The sequence below is a fragment of the Pieris napi genome, chromosome 2 (assembly GCF_905475465.1).
Source record: "Pieris napi chromosome 2, ilPieNapi1.2, whole genome shotgun sequence".
Lineage (NCBI taxonomy): Eukaryota > Metazoa > Arthropoda > Insecta > Lepidoptera > Pieridae > Pieris > Pieris napi.
The window spans coordinates 8,818,600-8,846,173 of NC_062235.1; the positions used below are offsets into that span (position 1 = coordinate 8,818,600).

Consider the following 27,574-nt stretch of genomic DNA (forward strand, 5'->3'; position numbering starts at 1 on the left):
GATAAATCTCGAAGGGTTCGCAATATAAGCGGAAAAAAATTAATTATTTACGATTTACGACATCGCATTAGAAACCTAAAAAATAACAGTATTTCTCCATCCATATTTAATGGATGTTATTATACATATAAACCTTCCTCTTCAATTACTCTATCTTTTAAAAAAACCTCATCAAAATCCGTTGCGTAGTTTTAAATATTTAAGCATACATAGGGACAGAGAAAGCGACTTTGTTTTATACTATGTAGTGATGAAGGAATCAATCATTACATACATTATTATTGATGTAATCGTCAATAATTTTTTTGAAGTTATACTTCTTTAGGCGCGTTATGAAAAAATTATGAGAGTGAAATTTTACGATGCGCGCGCACCGTGACACAAAATTATCAGTATGAAGTTAGTGGCGCATGTTGGCACGCACGCCGCCTGTGTTCACTGTGTATTTATGTCTATAATATTTTTCCACATGCTTTGAGTTTCTACATTTAAAACACGTGTTTTCATTTTGTTTTCATTATACAAGTGCGAATTTTATATGTGCATCTGAATTATAATCAGAAGTGATTTAAATTGAATATTTAAATCAATACTAATTAATATTAGAAAATATTTGTGAAAAAACTGTGCTCATCAACCTTCCTAAGTGCTTCAATACAATTGAGGTTTGTATCCGTATGTATTATTAATAATGCCAAAGAAGTATAACTTCTTACGCGCGTACATAAGTAAACGCACTTTTTTTTTATTTCACAGAAGTTTTTAAATCGGTTGAGTAGTTTTTTAAGTTTATAAGGAAAGATAAGGAACAGACAAAGATTTCCTGTTAACATAGATGAGGATGATCATAATCATGAGGTACATGTATCGATACGAAGATAATCAGAGTAATTAAAAGCACGCTTAACTACAAGCAAAAATTAAGTTTTACTTTGCCTTAACAATAATAATTTACAGAAAAATGCTTTGCATGAACCTAAAAACTGTTGAGAAGAATAATCGGTGAATGTCTGCTGTTTGTCACTCGTAGGGCTGCACTGCACATATTCAAAGTGCACAAATCTTAATCTCGAGATGCGAAATTGCTGCAAGGAACTAATCTGCTGAAATAAAATAACAATGTGTGCAAATGACACTTCGGCGAGGCAGTTTGTTACCACTTCCTTTAAAAAAAGATCTCGATGAATTTTTATACATTTTTTTTATTTAAGCACAAATTGACAAACATAAGCATGCATTAAATTTCTAACTACACCGTCATCCGTTAACTTACAATTATTATTATAATCGAATAAAGAAGCCCGCTATATAAATTTATCATAACTATATTTTACATTAAGTGAACAATTTATGTTTTATATTCAAATAATTGTACCAGCTTATAGATAGAATTAAATTTGTTAGTGTCTAAGACATGCAATAAAAAATAAAACTTCTACCCTCACCATAATATGAAATGAAATTGATCATAACTATATTAAATAGTAGTCTAAACATTGTATAAACTATAGGACAAGCCTATATAGATTAAGATACAAAAAAACTAATAAGACGTGAGTGACGTCGATATACACTAATTATAATTTTTTGTTATACAATTAACTTTGGGAAATCCGTAATTTCTTCCAGTAAGAGTTCTTCTTATCCAGTGTTGATTCGGGTAACACGAGCGTCGTCGAGGCCTTTGCACACATTGCTTGTGATATAATTATGTCGGAATGGATTATTGTATATAAAAGTTGACATGCGTCACTCCAACACAATTTAAAAAACATTTTACGCTCGTCGACAACATTTTTTTTCTTAAAATTTAAATTAATATTCTATCGCTGTGAAAGTGTTGTCAACGTGCGCAAGATAATAATATCAACATAGCAACCGTACCTGGCCCGGGTCACTCGACTTGAGCGCCCAGGCGGGTTCCTCTTCGTCGCCGCAGAAACAAAACACCAATAAGGCACTCTTTTTATTTCAATCGTATATTGTATAAAATTATCTTTGGCGTTATAAATCTGCGTTAAAGTCTATTTGCAGCTGACCAGTGCCGCCAGATCTATAAAAATGTTGTCATTTTATGACAATCAACTCATCAAATTAACAAAATACAAATTTTAAATAAATAAAAAATAGTAAAACTTTGTCACAAAGTTATCGAATCTAGTCCGGACACAGAAACTAACAAAGACCTGGCAACACTGCGTAACTGTGTTTCGTAAGGGCTGTGCGCCCGTTCGCGTAACCCGAATCAATTCCACTGGAAATACCCGAACTTTATTCGCCGACGTCAATCATTTCCCCCTTTACATTCTTTCGTTTCAGGTTTCTCCAATGGTTCATTTGCTTTGATCTCTTGAACACATTTTTCATTAATTATATCATCACTATTGTCGTTTTGTTCTGATATGCTTTCATGATCATTATTTTCTGATATGGCTTCTCGATCGTTTTGCACTTGGTTTTCTTCTTTTGCAACTGAAAAAGCAGGTTGTACGTCATCACTTGCATCGTAAAGACTCGGTGCAACATTACTTTCCTTTTCATCTTCATTAATTTCGTTGTTTGCATCACAACTGTCTTCCTTATTTTCATATTCGTCATTGCTACGATCACCGTGCGACTCTTGCGAATCAAGAACCTCGGAGTTAAAAGGTTCGGACGCGTTATTTTCTAAACTACTCTCTTCATAAATAACATTATTTTCATTTACTTCTTCTAATTTGTTTTCATTATTGATGTTATTATCGGCCACGTGCTCACTTAGACTAGTTTCAACGACACTTTCATTTTGATTATCTATTTGATCATTTGTACTTTGTTCTTCAATTGGTTGACTTGTCTCCTCAGCTGCTCCCCATCTAGATTTTCTATCTTTATCTCTTCTAGATGATCTATCCTCTTTAGTTGATTTATCATCTTTCGATGGTTTATCTTCTTTGGATTTCTCATCACGCGGCCGCCCTCTGTCGTCGTTACTCCTTCTCCTATCATTTCTGAACCTGTCTTCGTGTTCTACGTTTCCTCCACTTCTTCTATCACGCCTTCTGTCGTCCCACTCATTTCTTCTATCTCTATCCCATTCTCTGTCCCTTTCCCTGTTCCAATTTCTATCGAACTGTTCTCTGTCATCGAATCTTCTATTTCTATACTCAGGTGGGCCATCAAACGGCCTTTCTCCATCGAAGCCATCGTATTGCCGGTGTCCATCGAATGACGGGCGAGGACCGTCAAACGGCGGTCTAGACCCGTTAAAAGGAGGTCTGGGTCCAGAACCATCAAAGTGAGGCCGCGGTCCATCAAATGGAGGCCTAGGGCCATCGAAGGGCGGCCTGGGGCCATCGAAAGGCGGCCTGGGGCCATCGAAGGGCGGCCTGGGGCCATCGAAAGGCGGCCTGGGGCCATCGAAGGGTGGTCTGGGACCATCGAAGGGCGGCCTGGGGCCATCGAAGGGGGGCCGGGGTCCATGGGGTCTCGGTCCATCGAATGGAGGACGTGATTTAGGAGCATCGAAGTGAGGTCTCGGGCCATCAAATGGAGGTCTGGGCCCGTCAAACGGCGGCCTCGGTCCGTCAAATGGCGGCCTGGGCCCATCAAACGGTGGTCTCATACCGTCAAAAGGCGGTCGTGGACCATCAAAGGGCGGCCTATTATCAAATGACATTCGGTTGAAGGGTGGTCTCTCAAACATAGGACCCGGTCCTTCGAAAGGCGGCCTGTTAAACGGTGGTCCCATACTAAACCTTGGACCGAACGGCCCCGGCCCACCTGGACCACCGGGTCCTTGTTCCATCCACGATCCTGAAATTGAACAACGTAAAGGTTATGGTTTTGCAAATATTAATGTATAACCGTGTATTTACTTTTACATTCGTGCATATTAGTGTATAATCATTAATCAAAGTATTTAATCTAAACAGCTTTATTCAGGAACTATAGTCGTACCTCTATTGGGTGGTCTGAGCGGAGGGCCCCTCATTCTTAGTTCTGCAAAGTAAATTTGCTTATATTTCTTTACATTAATTACATTCTAAAAATATTATCATATTAAATTATAGTAAAGGGAGTGCACACAAAATTAAGAAATAACAAGAAATAATAACAGCCCCCCGCTTATTGCTGATCTATAGTAATAATGTGTACAGTGTAAACTCCATGTGACGTAAAAGAAAGAAAAAAATAACGGTTTTGACATAGTTTTACTAAAAGGTATTTGTATATTATACAAATGCTTTCAACTAACAACTGTAAGGATAATGTATGCTTTTTTGTGATTAAATAAATAAATAAGTCATTATAAAATAGTATTTATGACTCACCAGCTCGGAAACCCGGCGCCATTTGTCTTGGAGGTGGCACCTGCGTCCAACCGCCTTCATTATCCTCTGTAGATTCGCTTCCTGAAATATTTAATACAATTCCTACTCATGTGTTCGCCAAGTATATAAATAAAGCAAAATAGGTTTAAAAAACCCGTGGCGCTGCAACCTTTTAGGTTTTAACCTGAACTTTCTGTATCTGTATCGTGATCAATTATTTCAGGTAATTTCAGTGTCAGGTATGCCTGACACACGCCGTAAATTTTGAGTATAAAGTCTATTAGTGCACAGCCGTGATTCGAACTCATCTCTAGGTGGAGGCGCACGCTCTAGCCTACACTCCCACGACTTAAGTGTGAAATAACATACAGCTGCTTTTTATTTTTTGTAGAATTTCATTAGAACGAATACTTTTGTAAGAGAAGATAGAAAAGAAATAGAAAAACTGTTTTTTTTGTAGTTTCCAGAACTACCGTAAAAACAATTTTGAAATTATTTGACGGAACGACACCTTTTTATTGTTTTGGCGTTGTGTTTACAGTCTACTTCAAGTCGCACGTGGAAATATTTAAATATATTCTGGATTTTTTGATGCAAACTTTAAAAATTATGGTTTTCGCCTGAAAATCTCCTTTCAAATTCTTATAATTACCTCGTTAGGAAGGAATTTGTTGGAACAAATGCGAATTAATGCACAATACATCCTTTGTGTACGCAAAACGCTAGAAGCTAGTTTTAGCTTAGATATACACCAAATTTAGTTTTAAAAAAAAATACTTTTTTACTGGAAATTCTTGAACTAACATGTATATTATAAATATTACTAGCTGATCCGGCAATCGTCGTTTTGCCATGTATATCATTTATAATAAAAAATAGGGGTTGATCGTAGAGGGGTGAAAATTAGGGGTTGTATGTATTTTTTTAATGCTGTATCATAAAAAAATAAAAACAGAAAAAATATCTAAAAATAAAAAAAATATTTCGGGGTGGACTACCCTTAACATTTAGGGGGATGAAAAATAGATGTTGTCCGATTCTCAGACATACCCAATACGCACACAAAATTTCATGAGAATCGGTCAAGCCGTTTCGGAGGAGTTTAACTACAAACACCGCAACACGAGAATTTTATATATTTATTTATTTATTTATTTATTTATTTTCTTAATGGTATTCCTACAGCTACTTACAAGTACTATAAAATATTCAAAAAATTACACTATACACAAGAGCCAAAAATGGAACACACATTTAAACATACACAAAACACAGTTACACCTATACAAATACAAAAAAAACAAAAAAATTACAAAGAATATATGTATGTATGTAAATTCTGAATTCTACGATTCACAGTTCATTACAACACATTTATTATAAAGAAGGAATAACAAAGCCATTATCTAATAAAAGATACTAGATTTTTTATATCATTCCTTAAACATTTTTTAGATACATTAAATATTTCTATTTGCTGGTAATTCCTATTATAATCTGAAGGTATACGATGCATGACTGAGTTACGCAAATAGTTTGAATTAAACCGAGGAATTTTAAATAGTTGCATTTGCCTTGTATTGTGTGAAGAAGGGGCGTGAAAAAGTAAAAGCGGCAATAAGTCAGGACAGTCAATTAAACCATTGCAAATAGCGTGTAAAAATATAAGGTCATATTGTTTACGTCGACATTCCAATGATTCAATACCAAAGTACTTGCAGGAATCTATATAGCTACTGTACTTTCGGAAATCCTTAAAACTTAAAAACTTGAGAAACTTTATTTGAATGTTCTCTATTGCTTCAATGTATTTCTTGTAGGTTGGGGACCAAACAGTGCATGCATATTCCAGTGTACTCCTAACAAAAGCAAAGTACAGGCATTTTATACATTTTATATTCCTGAAAGATTTGCATACTCGTTTGACGAATCCAAGTTGTTTATATGCTTTTTCTGTTATATTATCTATATGTTCTGAGAAAGACATCTTATCATCTAGTAGTATCCCCAAGTCTCTAACCAAATTCACCTGTTTAATTGTTGTATCTCTTATCTTATAACAAAATTGTATTTTCTTATGTTTGCGAGTAAAAGTAATTTTACTACATTTTCCAATATTTAAAGATAGTTTATTTCTTTTGTAGTAAATTTCCAATCTACTAAGATCCTGTTGAAGTTGAACACAGTTCTCTATAGATTTAATTTTTAGAAATATTTTTTTGTCATCTGCAAACATAAGATATTCTGAATACTTGAAACAATTCTGTATATCATAAAGATAAGCATTAAACAACAGCGGACCCAGTATAGAGCCCTGAGGTACACCGGATGTCACAGTTATAAATGTGCTCCTATGTCCACCCATTACTACCGCCTGCCTTCTATTAGTCACATAGGATTTGATCCATCTGTAAAGATCCCCACGGATTCCTAGCGCTAATAGCTTATGCAGGAGAATGACATGATCAACTCGATCGAAAGCTTTTTCAAAATCCGTATAGATCGCATCAATTTGTTCTCCTTCGTCCATTCCCTTTAAAATGTACTCGGTGAAAACGGTGAGGTTGCTGACAGTTGAACGATTTTTTGTAAAACCATGTTGCTGATGTGGTAATTGTCTTAGGATAAGAGGACTCAACGTTTTGTTAACTAATTTTTCAAATAATTTACCAAACGAATTTAGAATTGAAATTGGTCGATAATGTTCTATTTTATTTCTAGACCCTTTTTTGTGGATCGGAACAATGTGGGCTTCTTTCCATTTGGATGGGAAACTACAGAATACATTAAGCGACTGATTAAATATATTTGTCAAGGGTTTAGAGAGTTGTCTATAGCATTTTTGGAGAAAAATTGAAGGTATTCCATCACTCCCTGAACCTTTATTAATATTTAAAGATTTCAACTCTCTACAGACTTCATCCTCGGTCAGTACTACTTGGTTGCATGTATAATCGGATTCAGGTAGGTGTTGAAGATTGTAACTATCATCTGGGTGTTGAAAAACACTTTTAAAAAACCTGTTGAACCCTTCACAAGCGTCTGCTTCTGTATAGTAGACTTCATCTCCGAGAATCATTGTGTTAGGGTAGCCTGGGCTACATTGGCGTTTGTTTCTCAGATATGACCACAGCGCTTTGGGATCCTTACTCAAATTATTTTGGATACTCTTCTCATACATATCAAAGCACTTCTTAGATACAAGTTTTTGCCTAGCGCGTAACAGCGAAAATTCATCATAATCTCTTGGATTCCTATAAGTTTTCCAACGCTTGTGAGCTTTTAATTTATCTTTTATTATATGTTTCAAAGAGCTTGAGTACCAAATAGGAAATTTGCTTCTGCCAATACTCCTGCTTTTAGGGACAAAACTTGAAATTATTTTATCTAATATTACATAGAAACTACCTGTCACTTCATCAATAGTACCTCCAATTAAAACTTTTACCCAATCAATATTCGACAACGCTTTATTAATATCCTCGTAGTTAGCACGACGAAAGTTATATTTTATTTGTGCTTTTGGGATGGTTTTACATATAACTAAGTCGGTAGCATCGATCTTTAAGCAAGGATGATATATGTCTGGTTTAACTAGCGCCATATCAGTTGTCGAACTGTCGATGGAAACAGTACTTAAAATTAAATCGAGGACATTATTGCTACTATTAGACGACACATTATGTTGTTTTAGGCCTGAAATATTAATTTCATTTAAAAATATTTCGGAGACATTTTGTATTTTAGATGTTCCTTTTTTTAATAGAATGGGTCCCAAAGGCGTCCAATTAATATTTGGGAGGTTAAAGTCACCGACTATTATAAAGTTATCACTTATATTTGTGTCTATTATGTGGCTAAACGAGGAAATAAACGTTTCAAGTCTTTCAGCCTGCATAGAGTCTGGAGGTATATAGACAAGACCGATATGGAGACTGCGCCGGTCGTTGACTGCCAATGAATTATGGGGTATAGTTATCCAGAGTGTTTCAACACTATTGCAGTTCCACTCCGCCCTCTCATATGCTTTTAAATAACGAGATACATAGATCAGCAGCCCTCCGCCTATATTTTTACTGGAGGTTTCTTTACTTCTGTCACGTCGAAACATCTGGTACTCATCACTGCACAGTTCATTATCATAAAAACTGCTATTAAGCCATGACTCAGTTATTAAAATAACATCGAAAGTACAAGTAAGAAGATTTTGATAAAATTCGTTTGATTTTGTACGCAAGCCACGAACGTTTTGATAAAATAAAGTTAAACTTTTGTCAAACATCGAAATACCTAGAGATTGTACCAACTTTAGTGTAAACTTTTAATATAATTTTGTTATTTGGCTTTGTTATTAAGGTGCTATAATTATATTTCAATAAACAATGAAATCTTAGGTTTTGAAATGAACAGTTTAAGTAGTCTATAATACTAAGATTAATATTGAACTTATGTATCGTTAAAATCATCACAAAATTTTGGCCCATATGGAACCAGAAAATCACGTGTAGTAATTTAAAGAGGCAAAAACAAAGGAAATATCTTAAATCTAATATGAAACACGCAACTACTCCCCAATGATATATACGATTAACAAATAAAAGTAGGTTTATCAATTTATTTTTTCCAAATCCCGTTCGAAATTTATGGTTATAGCAGGGGACTCTTCGTTTCGGCGTAAAAAAATTCCACAGTTACGAACCCATACGTATTTAAAACCTTTATCGATTGCCAGCGCTTTCGCCTTTTTAAGAAGATGCTTATTATCTGGGGTCAAATGCTCATTTACATAGAATCTTTTTGAATCCCCTGACATTCCTATATCAGATGTATGGATTCCCCGTTTTTTACGTAAGCCAGATAATATTTTGTCTTTTATTTCGCGTGTTTTCAGGCGCACCACGATTGTTTTTGCTTTGCCTGGCATAGATTGCTTCGGCTGTATGCGGTTAGCAAATTCGATCTCATCATCCCGCAATACTACGTCTGCATGTTTTGCTATTATTTTTACTAAGGCGCAAGTAGATTCATTCTTGGTTTGTGGCAGCCCAACAATCTCTAAATTGTTCATTCTGTTCCACTGTTGTTGCTTATTTATTTGGCATCGTAGATCGTCTATAATAGAATTATTACTTTGAATATCATTCTTCAATTTATTTACTTCTTCTCTTAGACACTCAGTTTCCTTCAAGAAGGGGTTGATGAAAGAATTGATCTCTTCCCTTATCTCGACAAAGAGAGACACTTTCAGTGACTCGAAGTGACCAAGTTTGGAATCAATAGCCTGATTAATACCCTCAGTGATTAACTTTTGCAAATCGTCTCTCGATACGAAGCGGTCACAAAGCCCTGTATCCTTTTTATTGCGTCGTGTCGTTGCTGCTTGAACCTTGTCAGGAGAGGTACTCTGACCGCGATGTTCTCTGCGTGAACAAGGCGGACACGTCCAGGAATCGATTTCTACATCAGACGTTATATTCGCACACTTATTGTGACACCCTCTAAAGCATTTCGTACATCTGATTTGTTTGCTTACGTCTAGATCCCTGGAGCAAGCAATACACTTAGGCATTATGAAATATAACTATGATTATTCAAATGTAGATTGATAAAAAAAAAAAAAAAAAAACAATATATATGCTATAAGACGTAATATTCGGATGGTAGTTATGTGCGCGTCAAGGCTCGATCCACAGCAACCAGGTGCACGATGCTGTCAACAACTTGCCAAGTGCCAACCAACTATTTATTTGTATGCCGAATAAATCGTATACAACACAAATTAAGATTTAGATTCAAAAAATATTCTGTATGTTATACTTTAAAGTACTTGATGACCACAAGACACTATTAAAAATCACTTCACTGTACTATTTCAGTTTTATGCAACGATTATAATAATATTTAAACTACAGCCAAACGAGGAATGTCCAAGGCGGTATGGCGGTTAGCAAATTGATCGATCACGGCCTAATCACTGTAAATATCACTATTATTGATTGCTCACAAATCACGATGGAAAACAGTTGCTTAATAGTTCCCTCGTTACAACCCCTAATGCACTAAATCTATTTTTAATTCAAATTTATATACACAGGTGACATTAACTGTGCCGCGGTACCCACACGATTATATTAGATTAAATATTTTTCCCGTTTAAGTTAATATCGCGAAAATTAATAAATGGAGCTTATAGACCTAAAAATATAATAATTTAATTCTTACCCTTATCAGGCTGGTGGTTTTCTGGTCGGTCTGGCAATGGAGGAATATCAGATTGTGCGGACTCATCTCCTGGTTCCTCCATGTTTCTCTCATCTCCCTTATCTGGTTTCCCATTGGCCATCTCCCATAAACGCTCTTGAAGAGTTTTCTCATTTTGATCGTTGCGCGGTGATTTGTCTCGGATTCTTTCACTAAATATAACCATTATCATTAGTAAACTAGCCTCATACCAAGACCGGGGATTGCTTAGATAAGATGCAATAAAGATATTTGAATATGTCCTTTTTAATACTAGAAATATTTTTATATATTATAAAACTTCTAAATAATATATAAAAATAATAAAAAATTTATTCAAAAAGTTGAGACAAAATTCATCTATCGTTACTCCCCACACTATCTCTGTGTTGTGGGTAACTAACTGGATAACAGAACGCGGTGGTATGGTAATAATAATATAGTAATAATAATAATAATAAAATAGCAATGCTAATATGCTAATATATAGACTTATAAGTATACATTCTAACCAATATATTATAGACGTAAAAGTCCTAAAGTTTTTAGGGGTACTCAAGATAGCATTAAAAATATAAAGACATATCTTTCGAAAATACAAAAATACCCTCATTACATCGAAATGCATTACATGCATTACATTTCCTCTACTTCCCGCCGGAAAACAATATTTACGTAAAGAAACATGAACAATTAAATTTCTACTCTTAGGTCGAAATTCTGATTCGTAACTCAAGTCACAACCTTCCCTTATACACTGAAATTTGTCAAACTTCATACAGATAAAATGGACAGTCTTGAAACCAGATTTAATTTGATGTTCTTTCGACTTATCTATTGAAAAGCATCTAAAAATACACAAAGCGCTTGTGTAAGAATGAGTTATGGCAGTAAATAATGTATTTCAAATTGTATTAATAAAAGAAAAGATGTAAATACAAAAAGAATTTTGAAAAAGGGGACTAAAGGTAACATTGAACTTACGTGTTGTTTTCCCGGTTATTGAATCGGTTATTGTCCCTTTCTCTATCCCTGTCCCGGTCTCGATCTCTTCTATCTCTTCCTCTATCGCGATCTCTATCTCGACGTTCATCACGTTCCCGGTTACTATACAAATATTTTGTATTAATATTTAAGTTGGAATTTTAGTAGTTATCGTTTCATTACTAACTACATATAGAAATAATGTACCGGATGTGAAGACTCATAGAAAATAACAACACCAAATTCAACTTGACTTTGGTGACGTTTTGTAATTTTGGATTTTCCCGTCTTTTCTTATTCATATTAAATTTATATTATTAGTACAACCGACTCAGTATATTAATTTTTAGTACATATAAAATAGAATTGGTGAAATTGCTTTATTATTATTATATTTGAAAACTGTTAATATATACAAAAAGTGGGGTTAAAACCATATAAAGGATTGTACTGTGGGTATTTATTTTAGCAAGTAAATCATTAGGATTTATTTTTCTACCCTGATCGTGCTATGATTCTAGGCTATGTATTCTCTATCCATGTTCATAATACTTGCTCATACAGTGAAAGAAAACATCGTGGAAAAACTATCAGATCTAAAGTCGACGGCGTTTGTCAGACACTAAATGCTGATCACGTACAACATGTCTATGAGAAAAACAAGAAAACAGATACAATCTGAAGCCAAGACCACGGGTTTATCAAAACTCGAGTACAATATAAAGTTAATTAAAAGTAAACATACCCTTCTCTGTCCCGCCCATCTCCTCTTCTGTCACCTTCCCTCCTGTCTCGCCTGTCTCGTTCTCTCACATCTCTTCCATCTCGCCTGTTACATAGTATGGATTATTATTTATATTACCCGAACAAGTAACGGGTTACTCGTTTAATAGTGTATATAATAAAATTATAAAATAAACTTAAATATCGATAATGGTAGAAATAAATCAAGTCAGTAAAAGTCCTGAGTTTGTCAAAAAAAGATAAATCAACGCTTAAATAAATAAATAGATAGAAGAATTCAGGCACAATAAGTCAGCCTTTAATTAGTAATACTATTTTTTATGAAACATCAAATAAGACCACAAACCTAACACATTGTAAAACATAAATTAATAACATACAAAAATAAATTGTAAACTCTACCTATCTCTGTCTCCACGTCTGTCTCTATCTCTATCCCGATCTCGCCTGTCCCGATCACGTCTCTCTTCATCTCTTTTATCGTCAGGGGGTGGTTGACTCGCATCAAAGCCTTCCGGATTGAAACCAGGAGGCGGTTCAAAGCTATTAAACGCTGGTGGCGGCTTAGACATCAGCGCTTGTAACTGATGAAGATAAGAAAATGCTCATAAGTAAAGGGTAAAAGTTATAACTTTTAATATAAAATATAGGTAGTCTATAGTTAAAATATTTTCCATGTAATAATAGTTACCATGGTATTGATACGATAGTGTCACATATCATATTAGCTCATTTGTTGTTGTAAAAATTTTGGAAATATTAAACCGACACTGAAAATTCTTTTACTAAAGCTATTGGATATGTTTTCTGTTTCCATGAGGCTCATATGATAAGTGTTACTCCCGCCCATGGACACTCTCAATGCCAGAGGGTACGCAAGTGCGTTGCTGACCTTTTAGGAATTGGTTTGCTCTTTTCTTGAAGTCAAAATAAAATATTGTTAGTGTAACGGCGCAGGCGCTGATACTTATTTTTCCATTTGATCTATTACCTGATCCGGCAGCATGTTCGAAGGCGTGGCGTCCAAGTGGTTATCCGTCTGATCGAGGTGATCTTCCGTGTCCAGTTCCATTGCATCGTCGGCGCCGGTCACTTCAGATTGTTGCTGCTGCTGTTGTAACTGTCAAAGTTTAAAATATGTGAGTTTGTTAAACATACTTTATTAGGAAAATAAATGGAGCACCCTGGCTTTAGACACAAATTTAATCAGATTCTGAGTTTTTATATAATTCATTGAACAGTATTTTATTGTAATTTATTTATAATTTAACTGCCTTTATTTGGACATTCGACAACAAAAAATGTATTGTCCCAGAATCTTTTAGAATATTAAAAGTCAAAAATCTATATTACTATGTATGTTTTTCTCACGGTAATGAATTATCTTTGACTCAGAGGGTAAAATTTCGATATGATACTAAATGAAACAAAGTTAATTGATATAATCGAACCTGAATCGGCGGCTGCGTATGCTGTGGTGGCTGTGGCGGTTGCGCGTTAAGTTGCGCATGCGCGTGCGCATGAAGAGGCAACATTAGTCCGCCTACTCCCATTCCCATTAGCCCACCGAGGAAACTTCCCACCATACCTGATAACATAATATTCAAATAAGTACCACTAAAATAGTTGACAACATTAATTTAATATCATTATGAATTTTTGTACCACACAATGTAGGGCTATTTGACACAACTTTTGCATAAGTGTTATTGAAAGTAATCTGTACAAAACATGGTTTTATTATAAATTTATCAAAACAGCCATAATTATAAATTTATCCAAATTGACAATGACGTAGCATGCTTATAAATAATGTCTTTGTGTGTGTGGTTTAATTTCATAGGACTGTTTCCAATATAATATGTATTATAATATATATTCTTATAAAACAATCTCCACAGAGCAAGTCGGACCGAGTGAGGGGTAACAGAGAGGAGTGGAACTGGGAACACCGGAAATGTGGCGATTGGCGCGCGGACGTGACAGACGCGGGAGTTTTTTTATTATTTATGGTGGCGTTGTGTAAAAGATTGTCTTCTGGTTGCGTATAATTTTCATTGTGGTATTTTAGTTAATTAAAAATTGTTTTGTAAGGAATAAAACTTCCTAGGTTGAGTGTTTTGTTACATTTATTATTTATCGTTTGTGATTTCTAAGATCAGAAGTGGGATCACCACGCGTTTAGACCGTTTGTTATCTAAATTTAGTACTTATTAGTGTTCAGTATTGGAGGAACCTCATCTCGGCCGTAAGTTTTATTTCTTATAAAAACAAAATGTCTGGTCTTTCGTCTCGACTCGAGGGACAAAGGCATAGTCGCGAAAAACGGCGTTCTAGTTGTCGCGAAGCACGTCGCGATAGTGTAGATTCCCGATATACGCCGCCTGGTAGAAGTCTCTATAGTAGTTCATCAAACCGCCGGAATCGGACTTCCAGGCGTCGTGATGTATCGCACGACCCTCATAGCTCTCGTAAACGCCGCGATAGTTCACGCTATGTAGCTTTTGATAGGATTCTTAGTAGATTAGAAGTGATCGAAGCTAGACTACCTGTATCCGTAGATAGCGTGAGTCCGTCGCGTCCTGTGAACGGGAGTCATTTAGTTTCTACTCCATTGGCTGTACAGAGTTCTGCTAGTAAGCCAGGCTCAGGCATGGCTGAAGAGGTTATTGAGGGTAGTATTCCACACACACTGGATATGAAAACCAGTGAAGCAAAGGAGGAGGGGAGCGGTATTGTTGAAGCATTGACTGCATTCTTCAAAGCAAAGTCTCACAACTTTTATATATCGCCTTTTGATCCAAATGTACACGACTTTGATGTTTGGTGCAACGAGGTTGACCGTGCCCGGCGTCTAAATAATTGGGATGATCACGAATGTTTAGGACGGATAGGTAGTTGTTTGAAAGGAGATGCGAAGTTGTGGTTAAACGATTGGGTGACAAATGATCGATCGTGGAGTAATTTTAAACTAGAATTTAGATCGTTATGTCCACGTAACGTTGACATGGCTTCTGTATTATTTGAGGTAATGAGTACAAACTCTAATAAGTTTTCTACTTATGCGGAATACGCGCGTAAATCTTTGCTACGTCTTAATATCGTTAAAGGTTTATCTGATGAGCTGAAAACCGCTATTGTTGTTAGAGGCATTAGTGATCCCCAAATAAAAGCCGCGGCCGCAAATGCTAACTTACACTCAAAAGGTTTGATTGAATTTTTATCTGTTTATATAAAACCTAAATACGATTACCGCCAATCTAACAATACCGTTCGTTCTTTTAGTAGTTCAGGTCCGTCTTACACGCGAAAACGCGAGGCATCTAGGTTTGATAATAACAAAATTACTTGTGACACCTGAAGGACATTATGAATATTTGAAAATGCCCTACGGGTTGGCCAATGCACCAATTGTTTATCAGAGAATCATTTCCAAAACTTTAAAAACATTAATAGATGCTGGCAAAGCCCTTACGTATATAGACGACGTTTTATTACTGTCAAATTCAGTAGAGGATGGCCTTGACACGTTGAAAGAAGTTTTACAGACATTAAAACAGCAGGGTTTTCGTTTTCTATTAATTAAAAAAAAAATACCTTTTTAGACTCAGAAATTGAATACTTGGGGCGATTGATTGGTCATGGTCAGGTTAGGCCGAGTCTGGGGAAGGTCGATGCACTTATTAGATCTCCAAAACCCACAAATGTCAAGGAGGTTCGCCAGTTTCTAGGCTTAGTGGGATATTTCCGTCGCTACATATCGGGTTATGCTTCTAAGACTGCATGTATAGCAAAGTTGTTAAGAAAAGGGTTACCATTTTTGTGGGGTGCTGAGCAGGATACTGCTCGCGATTATATAATTCACTGTTTGACAAATGAACCGGTTTTAGCGATATTCAATCCCCGGCTGCCTACGGAACTTCACACCGATGCAAGTGCTATTGGTCTTGGTGCTATTTTGTTACAGGAACATGCCGGTGGGAGAAAGAGGGTTGTCGGTTATTTTAGTAAGTCCACCCAGGGCGCAGAGTCGCGGTACCGCAGCTATGATCTGGAGACGTTAGCTGTCGTACGTGCGCTCAGCACTTCCAACACTATTTGATTGGTAATTGGTATAGCCTTTAAAATAGTGACTGATTGCAATTCATTAAAATTGACGGAGCGTAAAAAAGATCAGTTGCCTCGAGTTGCGCGCTGGTGGGTATATTTACAAGATTTTAATTTTACTTTAGATTATCGAAAAGGGGCTTAAATGCAATGTGTAATGTAATCCTCCTCTTCCCACTGCCAATGTGTCTCATATTCGGAATCTGAGCAGCTGGGCGAAGATCGCTCAAACCGCTGATGTGGAGACACAAGAGTTAATTTCTAGATTAAGAGACGGGCAGCTTGACGATACTAGGTATGCGATAAAAAATGATTTGTTGTACTACAAATATACACCAACTGGGGAAGACCCGCGACTCTTGTGTCCGACCTAAAGGGTCACAGACTCAGCTTGTTGAAGGTGTTCCACGATGAACATGATCATATTGGGACTGACAGAACAACTGACTTAATATTAAGACACTTTTGGTTTCCTAGTTTGCGACAGTTTGTAAATAAGTACATAAGTCATTGTCTTGTATGTTTAGCACGTAAAAACAAAGTTCCCAGGGCTCCGAGGGCTACTTTCTGTACAGACAAAACACTGACGAGCTAAAACGAGTTTTTTCAAATGCGGTGTCATTATTTGGTACGCCGTCAACAATAGTATGTGACCGCGCTAGAATGTTCGAAAGCGCTACATTCCAAAATTGGGTCAGTGATTTGGGATGCTCGATACATTTCATCACGCCTGGTATGCACCGCGAAAATGGGCAAGCGGAGCGGTACTGCAGGACAGTTCTCAACATGCTACGTGTTGAAGTAGGCAACAAAGGTTCCCAATGGTCCGATGTGCTGTGGAGGATGCAGTTCACTATGAATATCTCCAAGCAAAGTACCACGCAGAAATTACCACTACAGTTACTGGTCGGTATTGACGCAGTTACTCCAGGCATCAGATCGTTAGTGCGAGATGTGGCACTTACTAACTCTAATCCCAATCGGGAGGCTCTTTTAACTCTTCGCAGACAACGAGCTTTGGAACTCCTTGCAACCAATCAATAGTGCCACGATGCCTACGTTAACGAGGGTCGACGGCAGCCACTCACTTTTGCTCTCGGAGACTTTGTGTTTGTGAGCAAGACTGCACAAATCACCGGCAAACTGGACTCCGGCATGCGCGGGCCGTACAAGGTTATTCGCGCGTTACCGTGCCACCGTTAAGAGTTAGAGTTACTAGCTGGTTCCTATGGGAAAAAGACCCAAGCTGCAGCTGAAAATATGATGTTGTGGCAAGGCGAGTGGACGCCGGATGCGTGCTCAGTTTTTTTTTGAGACTGGTGAGTGATGTCAGTGGTGCTAATGTGTTTAGGCCACATAGAGAACATACAAAGGTATGGGTCTCTGTTTCAAATTTTTGTGGTGCTAATGTGTTTTTTAGGCCACTTAGAGAACATACAAAGGTATGGGTCTCTGTTTCAAATTTTTGTGGTGCTAATGTGTTTAGGCCACTTAGAGAACATACAAAGATATGGGTCTCTGTTTCAAATTTTTGTGGTGCTAATGTGTTTAGGCCACTTAGAGAACATACAAAGGTTATGGGTCTCTGTTACAAATTTTTGTGGTGCTAATGTGTTTAGGCCACTTAGAGAACATACAAAGGTATGGGTCTCTGTTTCAAATTTTTGTGGTGCTAATGTGTTTAGGCCACTTAGAGAACATACAAAGATATGGGTCTCTGTTTCAAATTTTTGTGGTGCTAATGTGTTTAGGCCACTTAGAGAACATACAAAGGTTATGGGTCTCTGTTACAAATTTTTGTGGTGCTAATGTGTTTAGGCCACTTAGAGAACATACAAAGGTATGGGTCTCTGTTTCAAATTTTTGTGGTGCTAATGTGTTTAGGCCACTTAGAGAACATACAAAGATATGGGTCTCTGTTTCAAATTTTTGTGGTGCTAATGTGTTTAGGCCACTTAGAGAACATACAAAGGTTATGGGTCTCTGTTACAAATTTTTGTGGTGCTAATGTGTTTAGGCCACATAGAGAACATACAAAGGTATGGGTCTCTGTTACAAATTTTTCTGGTGCTAATGTGTTTAGGCCACTTAGAGAACATGCAAAATGTATGGGTCTCTGTTTTAACAAATTGTCGCTTATGAGAGCACTAGAAGCCGCTGTCGTTACAACAGTGTATGGCAAGATACTGAGTTTTATTTTTATTTATGTTAAGTCTGAAGCTATCTAATTCTGTAATATTTGCTTTTTGATAGACCTAATCTGTGTGCGCTTGAGTGCACGCTTGCGCACATAGTACTGGTAATTGAGAAATAGAGATAAATGTCATTTTTCATCCCTTTAATCCAGGATATATGCTTCAGGCTATAACACTAAACTAAGTAAATTACTTACAAGTTCCTTCTATGTTTCAGAGACTGCATTAGACAATAATGAGCAGGTTGCAAGGGATGAAACAAATGAAGAGAGAAATGGCTCTGATGCTAGTGGTGCAAGTAATGCTGCGGTCGAGGACGCCGCACTGTCAGGAACGGCCGTCTTATAAAACAATCTCCACAGAGCAAGTCGGACCGAGTGAGGGGTAACAGAGAGGAGTGGAACTGGGAACACCGGAAATGTGGCGATTGGCGCGCGGACGTGACAGACGCGGGAGTTTTTTTATTATTTATGGTGGCGTTGTGTAAAAGATTGTCTTCTGGTTGCGTATAATTTTCATTGTGGTATTTTAGTTAATTAAAAATTGTTTTGTAAGGAATAAAACTTCCTAGGTTGAGTGTTTTGTTACATTTATTATTTATCGTTTGTGATTTCTAAGAATATAATATGTATTTGCTTATTTTCACGTAAAAAATTACATTTGTTTGCGTGTTTACAATGTACGTCATAGGAATTAGTAGGACGCCATCTTGTCTAGAAATGTGTTTTGGCAGGTTCTTGAAATTATGGATTTTTAATTTAAAAACTTAACAATTAACAGGTTCTATAGTGACTAATAAAATAATGCTTTAATGTTTTTTACATCTTGCCAAATAGCCCAGTACGAATATTAATAGAAGTCTTGAAAATGAGTTTTATCTTAGACTTACTCACATAACTTAATCACGTTGAAAATCTAACACATCTATATCGATAATTTTTAGGTTCACTTGCACAATCTAAAGTAACAAATGATTTCGATTCATGGTCAAAATCTAAAGTGTTGAGGCACAGATTAATGCAAATTCGATTAAAAATATGTTATAAGATAGATAATACATAAGTGAACACAGTAGTGGCTATACTAAGAAAAGATAATCAAATTCATTGTTATTCAAATAGTATCGACTAAGTTATCAAATCCGAGGCAGTTAGAACTTAACAAGAAATTCAAAGAAAATGGTGTGCTTAGCTGAATTGTAATTGGTCAAGCAAAACGACGTATCGTGTCGAGTCTCTATGGTTGGAATAGACAAACCTGTAGACGAATTACAACCTAGCGTAGCTCTTATCTTAGCTTTATGTTAATAAATATTAGTATTAGGTGCATGAGATTAAATACATGTGTTCATAGGTAGTAAATACATAGATAAGAATATAAAAATGTTATTACCGGGTTGTGGTAAAGTGTGTGGCGGCAAAGATGGCGGAAAGCCTAAGAGCGATCCCTCTCCTTGTACTCCTGCATATTTAATATAGAATAAAATGCATGTTTAAGATTAGGGGTTGTGGTTGGTTCGTAAGAATTCTACCAACGCGAATTAATTGTTTCGCTGGGCATTACACTAAGTACCGACTAAGTTACAGGCATGGCACATTATATGTTTTCTTAGCTGTCAAATTGTTATAGGATTTTAGCTACAAAATTATCAAATATTTTTTAAATACATATAGGACAAAATACAAACATTACTGTTGTTGATCTTCGTGGTTTCGAATGATGTAAATAATGTTTACCATATTATAAATACATATATGTATATAATATAGTAAATATGTTATAATATATTATTAAATATGAACACGAAGTATATAATTTTTATGTAATAGCAATTTTTAATAAAAAATAAAGTAGTGAGCTATTTTACTCCATACCATTGACAAACTATGGTTTACTTACTTGGTTTATATGATTATTTCAAGTTAGATTTTGTATTTTATTATATTTAGCTTGATCCTGGAACCACTTTGAGTCATTAAAATGTGTGTGACTGAGATATACAGTAATAGATTTACCTGGTAACGGCGCAGGCATCGGAGGTCTCATCCCTGGAGGCATACCCGCAGGCAAACCAGGACCCATTCTAAAAAAAAAATTATGTTAAAAAGTATATATAGGAATTTAGTCTAGTAAATGTTAAAAGTATTTTGAATCCTGGATATAGATACAATAAGATTCAGACTTGTAAACACAGTTCGTAAAAACAATTACCTTTTTTATTTTAATGATTTATCAAAACTCTAAAAATGTAGCTTCAAAATATAATCGTTTTAGAAATAATATTTTGACAATAGACTATCGTAAATAAGGTTTTTTAATTGCCTATGCAGTGTGAACTATCCTTTTATTATAGTCATTCATTAGTAAAATAATTATTTTCTATTATAGATCATTTATAAAGTTTGTATAAGATTAAGTATATTTATGTAGATACTTAAAAAAAATTGGCACATGTGTCGAAAAAAATACATTCAGAAAACAACAGACTTTTTTTTACAGAATTCTTTACTTATCATGTAGATTTCAACATATATAACATATATATAGTAATAACAAGTCGGTCGAAAAAGAAAATTCGATCAACATAGCAAACAGCTGTTAATTTTCAAATACAATTAAATTTTCTTAGTAAAGTTTATTAAATGACAACTCACCCTGGTGGTGGCATTCTTGGAACTGGTAAGGGTATGCTCGCTGGAGGTGGTCCACCCATGGCCATGCTAGTTGGTGGCATGTTGGCCATGTTTGCCATGTTGGGCATATTGGGCATATTGGCCAAATTGGGCATACCCGGCATGGGACCGGGACCGGGCATTCCTGGCCCCGGAATGAGCATACCTGGACCGGATACCGGTGCTAAGCCAGGAATCATTGGAATATCTGGCAGGGTTTTTGGTAAAATCTGAAAATAAAATTGCCAACGTAAACAAAATGCGTACATTTAAATAAGTAATTTTTACTAAGATTCTTAAACATTATTGAAAAAAAATTACTGCTGTGTGTTAGTCTCTCTAAAATGCGAGAATGGCTGGACCGATCTGTCTAATTTTGAAATATTTGTGGAAGTTCAGGAAAGGTTTTAACATGTATAATGTATGTTCAAGAGATTTGATAATCTTTGGTTTTACAACTAGATTTTTAATTTATTTAAGACCTGTGTAATTAGAGCGTTCAAGTATTACGTCACGCAATTTTGGAGATTATTGGCCCCCCCCCCCCCCATGTAACACGCCGTTAACAAAAAAAAATATTAACAATAACGCGTAATTCAATCCCCGCCGCGCATCGTAACGTTTTACCAATATTCCCCCCCAAAATTCGTTACGTAATACTTGAACGCACCCAAAGGATAACGTCTGTCGGGTGTGCTAGTATTATTATATATTTTCTCTTCACTCACCCGTGGAGGCAACCAAGGCGGAAGAGTCTCTTCATCAACAGCCCCACCCTCTTCCAAGGCGTCTAAAGAGAGCGCTCCCAGCACCCAGCGGGCATGAAGCGCAGACCACGGGAGATAGGCCACGCCCAGTTCTGCTTCCCAATAGTCCTTCCATTCGCGACCCTTTACGCCCTTACCCGCTGCCCACGCCACCTATTATTTAAAAAATTTAGTATAACTCCCTTTTGCATGAAAATTAAATCGATATAATTGCACTGCTATATTGTGTAACCTCTGCTAACCAAAATTTGGAGAAGAGACCAGGAAAAGACAAATTTGAGTTAAAAAGGAGCCATTAGACTGATTTTTAAAGGTGTATATAATATCCAAAGATTACTAAATTAATGCAAACTGACGAACTGAGAAAAATCTAACAATTGCTATAATTTGTCAAAATATATTTTAAATCAGCTAATGTAAACCAAACGGCCTTTTACGAATTATAAAAAGTAATACAAATAAAAACCTATTCCATATAATTTTTTTTTGCTACTTACAGTAATTTCTTTAGAATGCAATTTATGTCTATCGAGCTTTTGCTTGGCCCTGGCTGCATCACGGCGACGCTCCATGACAACGAAAGCACAGCCGCGAGGCGGAACTAGGTCTACGGATACAAGTCCACCGAAAGCACCGAATAAGTCCGACAATTCTTCCTGAGTTGCCAGTTTCGATAAATGACCTACCCAAAGTGTTGTGCTGCACACTGTAAATAAAGAAAGAAAAATCCTTAAAATATAACTTTATAAAAATTAGTGCCGTATTTGTTGCTATGGTTACCGTTATTTTATAAGGTAACAACTTTGTAACCATAGTAACAAACAGGATTCTGACTTTATTTCACGTTCTATAATATGGTCATAATGGTTTAAAAGATTAAATTAATGTTTAATACAAAAAAATATTCTTATGTAAACAACACAAGTTGTGGTTCTATACTTTTATGGCTTGCTATTAAAGCGATATTACATTATGTATAAGGCCAAAGAATTTACTTATAATCACAAGGGCTAATTAGCCAAAACATTTGAAAGAATTATAAAATACTCACCACTTAAATTTTCTTTTTTAATTGGAGGTAGACCCTTTTTCTCTCTCTCCCTTTGTTTTTCTTTCTCTGCTTCCCGTTCTTTGTGGCTTTTCTCTTTATCCTTGTCTCTAAAGTTAAAATAAAAGATAAATATAAATATTTTTCGCTTGACACAGAATTTTCTTAAATATGTGAAAAGTTAGTTTATTATTAATATATTCCTATGACCGTCCAAGATATCAGACGAAGGTTACCGCTTAGCCAAATCGAAATGCAAATACATAATTTTATTCGTACCGTTTGAATGGCGCCAAAACCAAGCGCCAAAACACCACAGATACAAAAGGTTGAGTAAAGCCATAATTCCATAGATTAACGGATTAGGACTAATTATCTAATTTATATAGATTCGATTAGATAAAATAATGTATCACATACCTATCTCTATCCCTTTCTCGATCTCTATCCCGGCGTCGTCTCGGCGAGCGAGAGCGCGATCGAGATCGTCTCCTTCTTCGAGGGGACCGTGACCGCCGACGAGACTTTGGCGACGGACTTCTGAAAAATAGTTATTTAATGTAATTTTAAAATATTTTTTAACCATAACTATGACATTATCGAATTTTTTTCGACAATTTTTTTTGTACATGAAAATTCTGTCTTCTAGGAAAACAAGCGTTAACGTAAAATACTTCTGCATTAAAAAATCTTACAGCGCTTCTGGCAACTTCGCGCACACTAAATAATTACCGTACTAATAATAGAATTTAGGAGCAAACGTTAAACCTAAGTATAAAAAATATTTACTTTTACTTAAACAGTGTACTAACTTAACTTGTCTGGTGCAATAAAGATATAAATTTAAATAATACATAATATATATATATTTGCAATGTGTAGATATTTAAAAGTTATTTATACACTAAAAACGTCCTTTTGTCGCTACTGAGGATACTCTCCTTAAAGCTTCAGCTAACATCAGAATACTGGGCGTAGATATATCGAATGACGTTCAGTTTTGCGGTCATTTAAGAAATCGTCGACGACAGTCATTCTTCAGCGGCTTGATCCCTTGGCGTTGCGTAGAGATGTGGGATCTCTTATCTTCTACCGCATTTACCATAGAGAGTGTTGAGAGTTGTTAGGACAGATACCTGCAGCTGAGTTTCATCATCGGACGTCAAGGCAAAATAAAAAAATACCTCAACGACCATCGTTCCACAACTGAGCATTTTCTGAAGAAGTTTTTGCCGCGCACCACCACTATGTGGAACTTAGTATGCTTCAAGAAAATAGCGTACACATTCTGGCAATGTGATTGTCTATGGGCGGCGGTATCACTAAACATCACGTGATCCTCCTGCCCGTTTGCCTCCTATTATTAAAAAAAAAAATCTTACCTAGAATCGTTAGCATCTGGTATTTCAATGACTTGTGGACCAGAATCTACGAACTCTATGTCTGATTCATTTGCCATATCATCCTTGCCCTCTGGCATCATTGATTGTTCATTATGTGAATTCTGGAAATAAATCAATGTTTTCAACTTCTAAATAAACATATTTGTTTATGTTAACATTTCGGTTTTTGGTTACTCGCACATCTTATGCATTAAAATATTAATCCCATATTGATTTGATAAATTGACATCAAAATATACTTACGAGGAAAGGAAGAGATGCATTCGGATTTTGCTGCATCTGCATGTCTGTCATCATTGGCATTAAATTCTGTAAATTATTATTGAGGTTTTAATAAAATATTTCTCTATTTTGAAATTTCACAGCACTAACTCATACAATGAAATTCATAATTTTAGACTAAAACTATTTTATGTGATTTACCTTCAATAAATAAGGGAGCGTTCAAGTATTACGTAACGAATTTAGGGGGGGGGGTCCTTTTGTAAGACGTTACGATGCGGGGCGGGGATTGAATTACGCGTTATTGTTATTATTATTTTCGACTTTACAGTACTTTACACCACATAATGATAACTTTTAGGTATAAAGAGTCACTGGGCGGTCACGAAACGTTTTACTATTGGGTACAGAAAAACGTTACGGCGCGTTACATGGGGGGGGGGGTTAATAGTCTCCAAAAATTGCGTGACGTAATACATGAACGCTCCCTAAGCCATAACTTTGTTTATTATGTGATATTATTAATTTTGGAATTCAAATTTAATTTTCACATACATTATGTGGTAGCGAGTACATGTATCTATACTTACAGGTATATTTTGCATCCCAGCTACTAACTGCATCTGAGCTTGCAAACTCTGCAGTTGCCTCATAATTTCAGGGTTCGTTAAGATACTGAAAACAAACAGCCAACATTACAACATAGTAATGACACTACTACTAATTTATATTTGGATATCTAATACTGAATGTATAATTACTTTATTATACATTCATTCTTCTACTTTATTATTACAAAGCATATCAGCAAATTTTAAATCAGTGACTGCTGTGGTTCTGATTACACAGACACTCAATATGGGTTTAAATTAGTTCTAGTGTAGTTAGAAAAGATTACTTAATAAAAATAATAAGTTACACAATTTTTATCGATTTAACTATATGTGTGGAATAAATTAACCATATCGCATTTTTATACCTTCCCAAAGCATCAGCTGGATTATGACTTTGATGTGGAGGTTGAATATTCTGCATATGTTGAATATGTTGTACATTATTCTGGGTGTTGGAGTGTGATTGGTTGTGTTGTGGCGGAGTAGATTCAGCCATAGGCGTGTCATCCCCACTCTCATATTCAAAATCGTTGAGCAATTTTCTATTGAACTTTGCCGGCGGTGGTCCAGATGAGTCATCCTGGAACTGTTAAATAATAGCTAAGTTGTATGTACTGCTTGTTAAACTGCTTAAGTGGTTTGGTAGTCAATATATAACATTTAATTGTTAGGTAATATTTGCCTGTATATGTTTACCTACTTTAGCCAACTATATTTTATTACATTTATTATATTCTAATACTGTTAACTACTGTTAATCTAGGTATTCCATTTAATAACAAATTACTTTATAATTTATATTAATAGGACCCACCACTACTTGATTTGTTGACTATATTAATGTAAACATAATATTAGAGATTTAATGACTTAAGAGATCAAAATTAATTTTTACCTGATCACCTCCCATTGGTGATGAGCCATGTGGAGTATGCTGTGATGCAGGGCCTGGAGATATTTTATTGTCAGAGACATTGTGTGTATTATTTAATGAACTTCCTAAAATCAAAATAGGAGATTATAAAGAATATAAAAGAAATAAGACAGAATCTTAACTATCTAGATTCATAGAAATAGTTATTTTCTATATAATACACCTCTACCTTGCAAATTTATTGTCAACAAATTCCTGTTTTACATAATAAATTAAAATATAACAGCACCTAAACTCAAACCTCAGATAAATTTCACAGGTTACTATTTTAGTTCACAATAGGCAACTAATACATTAGAACAGTCAATCTTTAAAACAAAAATTTTACACTTTGCTTAGGAGATTCAGCTTTAAATATAAGTAAAAGATAAACAATTATACCATTGGCGGAATTGTTTTGCTGTTGTTGAATTTCCTGATGTAGAGGATGATTAGGGTCAGCCATATCCAATAGGGGCTGAATAACATCAGAACCAAACACATTATTCTTCTGCCATAAGTTCAGTACTCTTATTATATTCCGCTGTAATAAATATAATATATGTTGTAAGCATTTTAACAGTGTCATTATTTTTGAAAGTAATCAAGTAATAAATGAATAAATCTTATCCCATAATTCATAGCATTAGTTATCAAATCAACAAAATATAACCTACAAGTTGACTTTATATAACCAACCTTATCTTCAGGAGGGCATCTGAAGAGATTAGCAAAGGTTTGTTGCATATTTTTAGCAAACCTCGGAGCAAACACATCCTTGTCCTGCCCGAATTGGTGTCTTGACTGTCTCACAATCGAATCTATCACATAAAGCCCCGGAACTTTGTATTCTGGTTTGCATTTTTGTATAAACTTTTCAACACTATGTACAACATGCTTATAAAACTTTATCGCCTTTATAGCACCTCTTGTTATAGCACTCATCTTCGCTTTTGAAATGGGGGGCTTGTTTTCGTACATCCCGGATAACTGTAAGAAAAACGAATTTTAAAAAATGCCACGGAAAACACTAATTTTGGAGAACATTTTCTGATTTTTACCTCCGCGTTGAACGCTTTTACTTCTGACTTATCCATTTTAGCGATTCACTTTATTTCACTCAAAAACTTAATTAACTATTAAAAATATCTTCAATCAGAAATAAAATCATTTTTAAGAGCATATCAACATGCTCACAATACAAAATGGCGTGTATGGTGTTGCCAACTGTTGACTGCCAAGCGTGAAGCAGCAGAAGCAGATTCGGACTTGCCAGACGCCAGACCAGGGACAGACGTGACCCACTCTGCACTCATGCCAAATAGGCCAGTGCAGATAACCTTTAAAATAAA

General features: G+C 35.7%; 1 protein-coding gene and 1 long non-coding RNA gene across 5 annotated transcripts; one reads left to right on the top strand and one right to left on the bottom strand.

Annotated features, from left to right (window-relative positions):
- Positions 1–1,182: 1,182 nt before the first annotated feature.
- On the bottom strand, positions 1,183–27,466 carry LOC125056503 (SR-related and CTD-associated factor 4). Of its 4 annotated transcripts, none has more exons than XM_047659652.1 (24): positions 27,284–27,466; positions 26,922–27,212; positions 26,625–26,766; positions 26,205–26,257; positions 25,675–25,895; positions 25,286–25,370; positions 24,717–24,782; positions 24,453–24,574; positions 23,491–23,610; positions 23,074–23,180; positions 22,520–22,728; positions 21,984–22,175; positions 21,238–21,485; positions 20,599–20,666; positions 19,976–20,044; positions 13,733–13,869; positions 13,273–13,401; positions 12,684–12,865; positions 12,283–12,366; positions 11,538–11,660; positions 10,536–10,726; positions 4,314–4,394; positions 3,940–3,981; positions 1,183–3,795 (listed from the first exon to the last, which is right to left on the bottom strand). In XM_047659652.1, the coding sequence occupies exons 1-24, from the start codon at positions 27,317–27,319 to the stop codon at positions 2,285–2,287; spliced, it is 4,509 nt and encodes a 1,502-aa protein (XP_047515608.1). In that variant the 5' UTR covers positions 27,320–27,466; the 3' UTR covers positions 1,183–2,284. The 4 variants fall into 4 exon arrangements, with proteins under 4 accessions (XP_047515608.1, XP_047515590.1, XP_047515615.1 ...); XM_047659634.1 differs by having other exon boundaries at positions 26,205–26,308; XM_047659659.1 differs by lacking the exon at positions 19,976–20,044 and having other exon boundaries at positions 26,205–26,308.
- On the top strand, positions 17,582–19,163 carry LOC125056528. The gene is made up of 2 exons (XR_007118071.1): positions 17,582–17,707; positions 18,801–19,163. It is a non-coding gene; the product is annotated as an uncharacterized LOC125056528 (long non-coding RNA).
- Positions 27,467–27,574: the final 108 nt, after the last annotated feature.